Genomic DNA, 13,831 nt, shown 5'->3' with positions numbered 1-13,831 from the left:
TGCTCTGAGGTAATCAAATGGATCATCTCCCGTGTTGTATTTAGGAGCATCCAATTTCAAATACTCCGTCATTTGGACTTTACCTCCAGATGAGCTAGGTTCATGTCTGTCAACAATAGGGGCTACTGGTTCTGGTGGTAATACTGGTTCATTTGGTTCATTTGGCTCTAGGTGTGCTGCACTTGGATGTATAGGGGAAGAGGGATACATAGGATACGGTGGATATGATGGGTAATAATGAGGATATGGCATATATGGCATGTATGTAGGATATGGGTCAAATCGAGAGTACTCCGACATCCCCTCCATCGGATACTCTGGCTCCTGAAACAAGGATGGATAGCCAAAATCTGAGGCCTGAGCACCTCCCTGCGACTCTCCCATACCTTCCTCAAAACTGCCTATACCCATACTGTCATCTCTAGACTGATCAATCTCCATAGCTTCCCTCCTTTCCTCTGATCTTCCTCCCCTAACTGTTCCTCTTCTGCTCTCGTCTACAGACCTTCTAGGGTCTATTGACGTACCTTCCCTGCTAGATCTCTGAGACCTTGCCCTTGGCAATGCAGGAGGACGAGCAGCTGATCTCTCATTCTCTGGTGGGACTCCAGTCAATCGAGCTGATCGACGAGTTCCTCGCATCTTTACTCTGGAAACACAACATATAACATACCACTTTAGCACATAAACATCAATCATACACATACAACACTCATGGCATATCATAGCAGATAGGACTCAAGACCCTATCCTAGTGGACATGATTTCCTATTGTGCTTGACCACTTCTAACCTGTCTGAGCCCAACACTGTCTCTATAGGTCCGATCATGTGAACCTAGGGCTCTGATACCAATCTGTAACGACCCCAAAAAGGACCGTCACCGGCGCTAGGATTCAGGTCGGCTTAAGGCCGCCAGAACCCGTAGCAAGCCTGCTATACTCTCTGTGTACCTGTAACACTCATACATGATCATACATTTTATGTGAAAATAAAACTCTTTTCTGAACCAAGGCTTAACCTGTGCATGCACTATCTCTGTACTCTGTACTCATGTACTCTGTACTCTGTATCCCTGACTAGAGCTTGCTCTAGATGGGTTAACTCATACCTGTTAAGCCTGGTTTTCACATACAGGAAAAACATATATACATATACAAATCATGTACAAAACATGTACACCACTAGGTCAAGCAACAACTATTACATCTCTTTAATATTACATGTCCACTCTAAGCTATTATAGATCTCTTTACTCTTCCTGTACTCTGCTGGACTGTCCCTGTACACTGTACACTGAACCTGCAAAACTGGGGTTAAGGGAGTGGGATGAGCTCTATAGCCCAGTGAGTAGAACAGTAAAACATCTCAGTAAAATATGATCTCATGGAATGCATCATATCACAGACAAGCCACATCAAGAGTAAACCTGTCACCACATAGTCCCAGTAACTCTGTGCCAGGGCGTAGAATCGAGCACCTGGTCTTCCTGTCATATATGTATATGTGTATATAACACCTGTGAACTTACCATTGCCAGGGCGTAGTCAAAGGCTCCTGGACTTTACTATATACCTGCCAGGGCGTAGTCAAAGGCTCCTGGTCTTTGCTATACGTGCCAGGGCGTAGTCAAAGGCTCCTGGTCTTCCTGTCTGTGACTATTGGATCATTCAGCATTCACTCACATCATCAAATAATAATGCAATGCAACATATTCGTGAATACTAATGCAATCAACCTATGGCATAAACATGATGCATGAGATATGCTAAAAGCAGTTTATGGTTCAATTAAAAGTCATAAGTTTAGTTCCACTCACCTCTGGCTAACTGGACTGACTGACTGACTCTGCAGGTTCTGAATCTCTGGAGCAGTACTCACTGCTGCTCTCTCTGGTTCCTCTGGTCTGTACCTATACAGATGGACTCAAATGAGGGACCAAACTAACTTATCAATACCTCTATTAAACTCCCCAAGAATCCCCTGAAACTCACTTAACTAGCCATGCAAAGCATGCAAAAGAAAAGCTGGACAGAACACCTTCGGCGGCAGGTTCGGCGGCCGAATGTCCTCTCCAGAGACGAAACTCAAGCACCTTCGGCGGCACCTTCGGCGGCCGAATCCCCCAAACAGAGCCGAACATGCAAAAACACTCGGGGGCAAGCTGTGGCAGCCTAAACTACCATGCAAGAGGTTCGGCGGCCGAATGAACTTTCGGCTGCCGAACCTGAGTTCATCCAGAACTCAGTTCCGACGGCAAACCACCTCCTTCTTTCCTTCAACTTCTCAAACCATGCAAACTTCACCTCCTCAACATACATATACTCATGTATATGATCACAGGGGTCCAAAACTATCTAATAACCCCAATCAACAAATCAAACATAACACATAAACATGTATACATGCATAACTCATCAAAACTATCATTAAGAACCTCAACATGCATCTCCTTCCACAAATCCCCCTAAAACCTTCAGAAAACATATTCAAGAACATCACGTACCTCCTGTAGTAAGAAGCTACACACTCTGAACAAGGGAAAACGGATCACCTCCTCTTACACTCTCAAACTCTCTCAAACTCACTTTTTGCTAAAACTCTCCAAACTTGGTGAATGAGCAAACTCCTGCATGAGCTGCTCAAACTCAGCAAATAAACCAAGGGAGACGTGGCCAAACTTCTGGCAACAAAGGGAACATAACACCTGTCCACAATGCTGACTAAGGATGTCCAAAAGCTGGCTGGCCAACTCAATGTCGGCTGCCCAATCGCATGCAACACCATGCAACATTCGGGGGCCGAACTTCCCTTCGGAAGCCAAACACTTTCGACGGCCGAACTTACCTTCGGCGGCCGAACTTGGCTCAACTGCCTTAGGTCATTTCAACTCAAAACTCACTTCAAGTATTCTACCACATCAACACAAATCACACTACTTAAGTAAAAACATAACTCCTACCCTTAGATAGAGTCCCAACACCCCGAATTCCACCAGACAATAGGAATTCCGGTGCCGGACTCTAGCCGGGTATTACATCACCCCATTGGGGCATTGATGAGACTCCAAAGAGGGGTTAATGTTTATGATTATGTTTATGTATAGTGCATGCACAGGTTGAGTTTGGTGAATGGATGAAAGAATGAATGAATGTAAGGAAAAGTTTAAAATTTTTATGTATGTGTTGATCATGTATGGGATTAAACAGGTTTATAAGATGAATGTTAGGCTTGCTACGGGTCCCAGCGGCCTTATGCCGACCTGGATCCTAGTGCCGGTAGCGGTTCGGATTTTCGGGTCGTTACAGATTTTGTCCACCATGAGTGGCTAAATCCATCCTTTCTAGTTGAAGTTGGAAAATTCATATTTGTGATGACTTGGGAGATTTAAATATCTATTGTTAAACTTCTATTTATTTTCAATATTTATGCTATTTGACCTTTCTATAATTGTTGCTTTGCTTTTAGAATCAATTTAGGCCTATTGCTTTTAATTGCTTGAGTAACAATTGTTTGAATAATTTAGGTCCGTAATTGCTTAGATTATTTAAACACACATTTAATCAAGTTGCATAATCTAAACTTGACCACGCGGTTGGCAAGGTTAGAATTAGGTTTCTCTAAGTCTTAATGCAGTTAACAGTTGTTCGATGCTAAAAGCCCCAAGGACATTCCTTGGCAACTTGTTAACTAATGTTTGATAAGCGAACATTTCCTAATCAAACTAGAACTAAGGAGGAATTTGGATTGTGAGAAGCGTCTTCCACATCCTAAAGCAGCCCACATACATGAAGAGAAGAAGAGAGGGGGGGTTCCTTGATATTAAGGTGTCAAGGCGGTCGAAGAAGGCCACAAGTGGAAGCAACCAATGCTTTGGTCATTCTCTTACAGAGCCTTGCTGCCAGTCCGTGCTTGCTAATTTATTGAAATAAATAGGAGTGTTAAAGAATCAATTATAAATTCTAAACAAACTGAAATAGATCCATTCTTCAACTAGAATTCTTCTCCTATTGAAATTCTCATCTATTTAAATTATTGCTTTCTCTTGCTATTTAGTTTTAATCATCAAAACAAAACCCCCTCTTTTAATTTCTTGTTATTTACTTGTCCAAGTCATTATTAGGAAAATCCGTAGTGTCAAATCCTTGTGGTTCAACCCTATTGCCACTATCTACAAGTTAATTGTTGATTGTTTAATAGGTTTATTTTTTACGGCTTCGACAACCGCTATCACACTCTAACCCAGAGACCATCAAACCCAACCTCTCGACGGCCCTCGGAGCAATGAAAGAATGAGATGCACCAGGGTCCATTAAGGCATAAACATCTGAACAACCAATGACGAGATTACCTGACACCACGGTGTTAGATGTATTTGCCTCCTGCTGAGTCATGGTGAAGATCCGTGCTGGAGCTGATGGACCTTCACCCCTGAAACCCGCTGAAGAAGAGGCTACCCCTCTCCCTCGACCTCTGCCACTAGCCTGAGTCACGGCTGGAGCTGATGGCTGAGCCACACTACCAGAAGCTGTCTGCTGAGACTGTGTCACAAAAGCTGCTCTAGGACACTCCCGTGCCATGTGTCCTTCTTGCCCACATCTGAAGCAGGCTGTCATCCCAAACCGACATACTCCCTTGTGCGGCTTCCCACACTTCATGCATACTGCATTATCTGCACCTGAGCTCGAGCCACTTTCTAATCCCAGACCTGACTTGATCTTGCTCCAGAACTTGTTCTTCTTGGACTTCCGGGAGCCTCTGTCCCACTTCTTACTGCCTGAAGCTGCTGAACTCAAGGAAGAAGGATCCAACTTTCCCCCACCTGGGGTCTTGGAACCAGAAGACTGTGCCACTGACTGCTTAACTCTTCCCTCGATTATGGCACTAGCCTCCATCCTCCGAGCCATATCCACTATGGCATGGAAACTGTTCCTCTTTTCTAACTGGATCAATGAGGAATACCTAGAATGAAGCTTCATGATATACCTTCTTGACTTCTTCTGGTCTGTGTCAAGATTTTGTCCAGCAAACGGCAACAGCTCCAAGAACCTGTCTGTATACTCATCCACACTCATTTCCTCCGTCTGCCTCAACTGCTCAAATTCAATCATCTTCAACTCCCTTGAACTGTCAAGGAAAGCCCATCCAGCAAACTCATTAGCAAACTCTTCCCATGATAGGCTATCCAACCTCGGGTTCACATAGTTCTTGAACCACTCTCGGGCCTTCTTGCACTTCAGAGTGAACCCAGCCATCTGAATGACTCTACTGTCATCAGCTCCTATCTCATCTGTAATCATCTTGACCCTCTCAAGGTACACAAACGGGTCATCACCTGTTTCAAACTGGGGAGCATCCAGCTTCATGTAATCGGTCATCTTGACCTTGCTCCCTCCAGATGAGCTAGGCTTAGGCATTTGAGTTTCTTGGACAGTAGGTTCTGCTGGTGGTGGAGGAGGTGCAGCATCCCCCTGGGTAGGGTTTGCTGGACCTGGGTAGAAAGATGGGGGTGGGTACATAGGGTACTATGAGTATGGTGGGTAAAAAGGTGGGTAGGGCATGTGAGTGATAAGGGTTAAAACTGGGGTAATCTGATGTACCTCCCATCGAATACCTGGGATTCTGTGAAAAGGGTGGGTACTGGGGTGGCTGAATAAATCCCGAGGCCTGAGTGCCTCCTTGAGACTCCCCCATACCCTCTTCAGACATACTTACTACAAGACTGTCGTCCCTCCTCTGATCCACATCCATACCATCTCCCACATCTTCCGACATTCCACCTTGTACTGTTCCCTTCTGCTCACATCAAAAGACCTTCTAGGGTCTCTTGATGCTCTCTCCCTGCTAGACTGGCAGGACATTGCCCTTGGCAATGTAGGAGGACGGGCATCTGTGCCCTCGTCCTGGGGTGGTACTCCAGTCAATCGTGTAGATCAACGAGTTCCTCTCATCTTGTTTACTGAAAAACAGCACACAACACATAGAACATTAGCATCAAATGGTTCATGTGGAAACACATGAACCCACATCACATACATCACATACATAGCATATCATCAATGCACATGCATAAAATCATGGCATTTCACATCATCATTCAAGACAGGACTCTACATCCTATCCTAGTGGACATGATTTTTCTATTGTGCTTGACCTTCTAGAACATCTATGAGCCCGACACACTATAGGTCCAACCATATGAACCTAGTGCTTTGATACCAATCTGTAACGACCCGGGAATTGGACTACTACCGGCGCTAGGATCCAGATCGGCTTAAGACCACCGGGACCCGTAGCAAGCCTAACATACAACCTGTACACCTGTTAAATCCCACACATGATCACACAATTATATAAAAAAAATTAAACTTTTCTTTCAGTTCCCAAGCTTACCCTGTGCATGCACAACTCATAATCATAATCCCCACACTGGAGCCCTCATCAAATGCTCCAATGGGGTAACATCACATACAATAAGCTTGGTTACATAAAAACATCATTAAACCATTACATTTGAAAGATCATGTATCAAAAGGGATTAACATACAAACTAGGGTCAAGCACAACTCTAATCCTCAATAACATCATTACATTGCATAACTGTTCAAAACTGTTTATTACATTCCTAAACAATACATTACATTTCAATAATTTATCATGTCCACCGCTATCTATTACACAAACATGACTTTACTCTAGCTGACCTCCTGGTCTATCCCGTACCTACAAACCTAGGGTTAATGGAGTGGGGTGAACTACTAGAGCCCAGTGAGCAGAATAATAAAACATTGTATTTAAAACATATGATATCATGGAATGCATCACATCACAAACATTTCACATCAAGGATGGACTTGTCACCAATAGCCCTCTACATAATCCAATTATGCCAGGGGCGTAGTGCAGGCCACACCTGGTCTTTCTCTTACACATAACATATCATGCATATCCAATTGTGCCGGGGGCGTAGTGCAGGCTATACCTGGTCTTTCTCTTACATTGTGCCAGGGGCGTAGTGCAGGCACGCCTGGACTTCCATATCATAACATATCATATCTCATCGTACTGAGGACTAATGGGTCATTCAACATCCATCCACATCAACATCAAGATATGCAATGCAACATATTCGTGGTTTCTAATGCAAACAACCTAATACATATCATATGGTATTTATGATGCATGAATCATGCTGAAACTTCTATTATTGGCTTTGAAACATATAGAGTTATTCCACTCACCTCTGGCTAGCTCTGACAAGACTCGGGAGCAGTTATCTCACTGCTGGGGTCCTCGGTTCCTCGGGTCCGAACCTACACGGGTGGACTAAAATGAGGGACCAAATACACATGAACATGGCTCTAAAATACTCCCCAAAAACCCCCTAAAATACCTTAAAACAATCATAGAAATCATGCAAAAGAAGGCTGGACAGGGCACTTTCGGCGGCAGGTTCGGCGGCTGAAAGTCCCTCCAGAGCCGAAAGTCATGCACCTTCGGCGGCCGAAGGTTCTCTCCAGAGACGAAACTCATACATGTTCGGCGGCACCTTCGGCGGCCGAAACTCCCTTCTAGAGCCGAAAGTCCACTTTTAGGGGCAGGGTTCGGCAGCCAAAGGCTGACCTCCACAGGCAGGTTCAGCGGCCGAAAGTTCCTTCGGCTGCTGAACCTGAGTTCTTCCAAAGGGCAGAACTCAGCCTCCTATGTGCACAAATACCACCCAAACCATTTAATCATGCATTTACCTATTCTACAATAAGCAACTCAAGCCAACAAGCATATAGGGGTCTCAAACTATCCTACACCCCAACTACAACACCTCAAACATGCATATACAACATACATTGCTCATAACCACAACATAAACCCATAAACTCAACTAAAACTTAAACAAGCATTTCTACCCCATAAAACTTCATAAAACTCGCTTAAAACATACAAGAGAGGTAGGATCTAAGCTTACCTCTTGAAGATCAAGAGGGAAGACGATCCTAACTTGGAGATGGGGAGAAATCCACTCTTTAGTCTCCAAGCTCCAAAACTTGCTCTAAGTTCACAAATCTTCAAAAGCCAAGCAAACACTTGTTAAAACTTGAAAGATTGGAGGAAAAATCATTAAAAACGACCATGGGAGAGCATGGACTCACCGTTGGCCGAAAATGGGGAGAAAACTCATCCGCTTCGGCCATAGAGTCCTTATATAGGGCTGGCCAGACCACCCTTCGGCAGCCTAAGATGCCTCCAAAACTCATGCAAGTTCGTCGGCCGAACATGAGGTTCGACGGCCGAACCTTGGCCTCTTTCGGAAGCCTAATTCGCCCCCCTAAACTATCCCATGTTCGGCGGCCGAACTTGAGGTTCGGCGGCCGAACCTGGAAATGTCTCCATGGTCTTTTTCATTCAAAACTCAGTTGCTTTCTCATTTAAAACCATCAAATACATTAAAATATTTCATAAAAACATGATTTTACCCTTCTAGAGGTTTTTCGACATTCGAGATTCCACCGGACGATAGGAATTCCGATACTGGAGTCTAGCCGGGTATTACACTTCCAATCCACTTCTTTTGAAACCTCATCTGATTTATCTTCAGATTCACACTTATCTTTATGCCGCATTTTAGGTGCTTCCGTCTGGGCTTTGGGGGTGTTTACGGAAGCCTCATCTTTTCTTTCGAGGTACATCTTAAACGCCTCTTCTCGGGTCTTATACTGCCCGAGAGTGGCCTGCAATCTTTGGATATACCGGAGTATCTGCTTATTATTCAAATTATTAAGGTTTGCTTCATTGATCACTGGATGCATGTTCTCTTGGTTATTTCGGATAGAGGAAATGATGATCCCCTCATTGGTAATGGTATTGTCAGCAAATGTAGGGTTTCCAGCCATTTTGAGTGAGGAAAGACGATAGGAAACTGGGCGTGATCCATGAGCGAGTTTAATGGATCTTTCTCGGCAATGGAACTAAATGATGTTGCTAAGATTGGATTGATGACGTAATTGAAATGAAACTGAATTGTTATTAGCTAGAACCTACAAGAGAGGAAACGTGAGGTGGTGGTAAGTGCCCACGACAGTCTATCCGATACTGAAGTGAGTGTTTAGAAGAACAGAGGGAATGTGAAGGATTACTTAGAGCTTGAATAGTATTAGAGATAGTATACATTTTCTCTGAAATCGTTCTCTTTTTATATTGTAAGGGGATGAAGATAAATATAGTGTTTCCTGAAAATTCGGCAATAATGTGACCGACTGGTCGATAATAGATATCATCAGCTAATTAGATTAGTAATCCCACGATCTTTGGCAAAATAGAAATGTGCCTAACAACGGTAACTCTGTATCAAGATTTAGTCTATTCGGAGAGGGCGAGTCTTGACGGTAGTCTGTGTGTTAAAATATTCGAATCTCCTCCTATAATGCGACAACGTTTTTCACTTATTAAATTTTACCACGTAACATCACCACGTTCATAAACACTTTTATAGATATTATTGCAAATTCGTATTTTTAGAAATATTGCCTTCAGATTAATAGGCCTATTCTCCGAAAGGCCTAATTGCTTAATTGTAATTTTTTTCTCTGCAATGTAAAAAGAAAAAAAAAATTTCATGGAAAAATATCTTATTTCTGTTTGGAGTAAATCTTCTATGCATGCAATTATTAACCCTATATTGGGACAAAATAATAGATCACATTTTTCAAAATTTGAATTATTACTTGCATGTTGGACCTATTATAATATACTCAACACACAATAAATATATAAAAATAAATAAAATATATTAATTACGAATTTCCTGATGAGACCATTGCAATTAATTGTTATAAAATAATTAGGTCAAAATTAATATATAACCCCACAAAATTTTAAAATTAACAGTTTAATCCTTACTTTATGTTGTTAAATTTTTTTCTTTTAAAAAAAGTAAATGATTTAATCTCTATTTTTTTAATTTTATCAAATTAAAAGACATATAATAATAGAGTTAAAATATAGATATTAGATTATTAAATATATACGTTCAGTCTAAAGTTTGATCCAAAAATTCAAAGAGATAAGACTAATGGAGGGATTCAATTATTGAGTGGAGACAATATGATGTGGCAAAAAACGAAATCTGGAAATAAAAAATAAGGGGCAATCATTGAGTAGGGTTTAATTTGTGGTGCATCTAGACTTATAGAGAGGATTAAAAAAATTCATATAAAATAATTAATAAAAATATTTAAATAAAATTATTTTTAAAATATGATGATAATGATAAAATGTAATATTTATGAAAAATCTTAAATTAATATTTTAAATATTTTATCAGGAGAATAATTCCAACAAATAAACGACAGCCTTTCTTACCCATTCAGCTTCATAAAAATCACAACCATGAATTTTATAAGGACTCATGTTGGATATATGGTGTGGTCTGCAACTAATTAAATACATAGTGAAATTGATCTGCTGGAGCATCGATCTCAATATCTGCCTTCGATTTGCCCAATAGCTTTATTTTTGCTTTTCATGAAAAAGGAGATATGGAGAGAGAGTTTTTGGTTTCCTTAAATAGAAGTGGCATGAGCTTAGTTGCCATATATGTATTTTTAATATTGTAGAGATCTTTCCTACTCAATTATTAAGCATTGACTATTGTGAGTGATTTCAATTAGGGTTTGTGTTATGGGATGGAAAATGTTACTATGCCTTAAATAATTATATATATCATTCTCAGAAAAATAAATTTACATTTTCTTCTTTTATTTTAAACAATATATATATATACACAGGCGATTACGGCATATTTTTATTTTTTTATATTAATATAAATAATAAATAAAAATTTTCTAAAAAATTATTTTTATTCTTAGAAAATATTTTTTTAAAATTTATTCTTTATAAACAGAGGCTATATCCTCTAAATTATGATATATATCGGTGTGCCTTGATAAAATTATAGTCTTCTAATTTTACATATCATACTTAATTATTTTTCAATACATCTTGATAAACTTAAAATTGATTGAAAATCCTAGAAAAATTAGATTTGATCAATGTTATTAATTATCGTTTGAAAAACGACCGGTGAAGAGATTTTTAGATATGAATATCATAGTTTATATCGGTAAGTTTTTATAAGTATTTAAATTTTAAGTTACTAGAGTTCACTCTTGTATATGATATCTTCTTTACTTGTTAAAATTCAAATTTTTAATTTTTATAATAAAAAGTTGAAGAAATAAATTTAAATCAAGTCCATAACCATCGATTGGATATTAAAAATTTAGATAGATATTGATAAAAGAAGCGTAATTATTAAAAAACACACAAACATAGTTTTAGGATTTAAAACGTTACTGATACAAGTTCATATGCATTATAGATACAAGTTCATATGCAAAGATGCATTGTCATTGGTGCTTCATTATAGAGCACTTATTTAATTATTATGCAAACCACATATTAGAGCATAACATGTTCCATGATCATTTCTTCTGACATTTTACGAGATGAGCAGAAACATCCTTACTAAATTGGACCATAAACTCTAGCAAGGAGTAAGGATCTCGTATATTCTCATGGAGCTTCTCATATTCTAAGGTCCAGCGCACCACACCGCCCTCTCCCTTAGGCGTAACTTGAACGGTAAACTTGAAACTCTTATATTCCTTCAACAAATCTCCATCGATCATTTTAAAGACGGTTAACAAATTCACATCATCTATGGTTTCAATTACTTGCTTAGCCACTTTAGCAGACCCATCTGTTTTTCATTTTTATACTTATTAATAATTTTTAGAAAAAAAAAAAAAAGAAAAATACAATTGGAAAAGATTAAACGCGTACCATGGAAATATTTCCAGCAAACAATAGCGCCTTCCTTACCCCATTCACCTTCATGAAGATCACAACCTTGAATATTCTGAGGGGACATATTGGATATATGGTGTGGTCGACAACTGAAGACTTCATGAAACTGATCTGTAGGAGCATTGATCCCAAATTGTGCCTCTAATTTGCCCCATAGTGTCATTTTTAGCTTTTGAAAAAAGAAAGATACAGAGTGAGTTTCTGGTGATGCTTATGATCACTAATGAATTCCTTTGGCATTGCTTTCTATATATAGAAGCTTTTTTTATATATATTTATTTTAATATTATAGAAATATTTTCATACTCAATTATGCAGATGTGACTATGCTGAGTAATTAATTGAATGTGTATTATGAGATGAAAAATATTACAAATGCCTTAAATAATTTTCGGCCATTTTGAGTGAGGAACGACGGTAGGAAACTGGACGTGATCCAGGAGCGAGTTTAATGGATCTTTCCCGGTAATGAAACTAAATGATGTTGCTAAGATTGAATTGATGACCTAACCGAAATGGAACTAAACTGTAATTGGCTAGAACCTATAAGAGAGGAAACGTGAGGTGCTGGTGGGTCCACGACAGTCTATTCAATGCTGAAGTCAGTGTTTAGAAGAATAGAGGGAATGTAAAAGATTACCTAGAGTTTGAATAGTATTAAAGATAGCATATATTTCCTCTGAAATCATTCTCCTTCTATACTGTAAGGGGATGAAGATAAATATAGTGTTTCCTGAAAATTCGACAATAATGTGGCCGACTGCTCGATAATGGATATCGTCAGCTAATTAGATTAATAATCCCACAATCTCTAGCAAAATAAGAATGTGTCTAATAACGGTAACTCTGTATCAAGACTCGGCCTATCTGGAGAGGGCGAGTCTTGACGGTAGTCTATGTGTTAAAGTATTTGGGTCTTCTCCTGTATTAAGATAACATTTTCCACTTATTAAATTTTACCACGTGATCCATATTTTATGGTGACAACTCATAACTTATTTTAGGCTAATATTATATAATATCACCACGTTTACAAACACTTTTATTGATATTGTTGCAAATTTGTCTTTTTGAGAAATATTGCCTTCAGATTAATAGGCCTATTCTTTGAAAGGCCTAATTGCTTAATTGTAATTTTATTCCCTGCGATGTAAAAAAAAAAAAAAAAAAAAATTCCATCGAAAAAAAAATCTTATTTCCATTTGGAGTAAATCTTCTATACATGCAATTATTAACCCTTTATTGGGACAAAATAATAAAATTTTGAATTATTACTTGCATGTTGGACCCTATTATAATATACTCAACACACAATAAATATATAAAAATAAATAAAATATATTAATTACGAATTTCCTACGGATGAGACCATTGCAATTAATTGTTATAAAATAATTAGGTCAAAATTAATATATAACCGCATAAGATTTTAAAATTAACAGTTTAATCCTTACTTTATGCTGTTAATTTTTTTTTTAAAAAGTAAATGACTTAATCTCTATTTTATAATTTTATCAAATTAAAAGACATATAATAATAGAGTTAAAATATAGATATTAAATTATTAAATATATACGTTTAGTCTAAAGTTTGATCCAAAAATTCAAAGAGATTAGACTAATTGAGGGATTCAATTATTGAGTGGAGACAATATGATGAGGCAAAAAATTATGTTTTTCTTCTAGATTTTTTTACTAATATTTTAGATTTTAAGTTAAGTGTATGTAGGGAAGTATACCGACTTGAATTAATATGAATATAATATATAATTATTTTAAAAGAATTTTGTAATATACTTTTATTTTGAGGAGTAGAATAAAAATTTTAACGAAATGGGTAATAATAGCAGGTGATAAGATCACACACAATATTTTATTGGGAGCAAATAAATGTGAAATCTCCATTGTTTTTCTTCTTTTGTTGTAAAAGATGATGTAAAGTTATGGGCAAATATTGATCGATTGTACGAT

General features: G+C 38.6%; 1 protein-coding gene across 1 annotated transcript; it reads right to left on the bottom strand.

Moving 5' to 3' along the window:
• Positions 1–11,285: 11,285 nt before the first annotated feature.
• LOC110607618 (MLP-like protein 28) lies at positions 11,286–12,072 on the bottom strand. The gene is made up of 2 exons (XM_021746764.2): positions 11,838–12,072; positions 11,286–11,754 (listed from the first exon to the last, which is right to left on the bottom strand). Exons 1-2 carry the CDS (start codon positions 12,022–12,024, stop codon positions 11,477–11,479), a joined length of 465 nt encoding a protein of 154 aa, XP_021602456.1. The 5' UTR covers positions 12,025–12,072; the 3' UTR covers positions 11,286–11,476.
• Between the last annotated feature and the right edge of the window lie 1,759 nt (positions 12,073–13,831).

Source organism: Manihot esculenta, chromosome 17 (genome assembly GCF_001659605.2).
Source record: "Manihot esculenta cultivar AM560-2 chromosome 17, M.esculenta_v8, whole genome shotgun sequence".
Taxonomy (NCBI): domain Eukaryota; kingdom Viridiplantae; phylum Streptophyta; class Magnoliopsida; order Malpighiales; family Euphorbiaceae; genus Manihot; species Manihot esculenta.
Note: the sequence above shows the minus strand (reverse complement) of the source record. Positions and strands in the feature narration are given on the sequence as shown.

Bases quoted from the DNA above. Each gene is read 5' to 3' on its own strand.
- LOC110607618 (XM_021746764.2), bottom strand. From the start codon at position 12,024: ATGACACTATGGGGCAAATTAGAGGCACAATTTGGGATCAATGCTCCT. The intron at 11,755-11,837 runs GTACGCGTTTAA...AATGAAAAACAG, and splicing joins TTGCTGGAAATATTTCCATG to ATGGGTCTGCTAAAGTGGCT.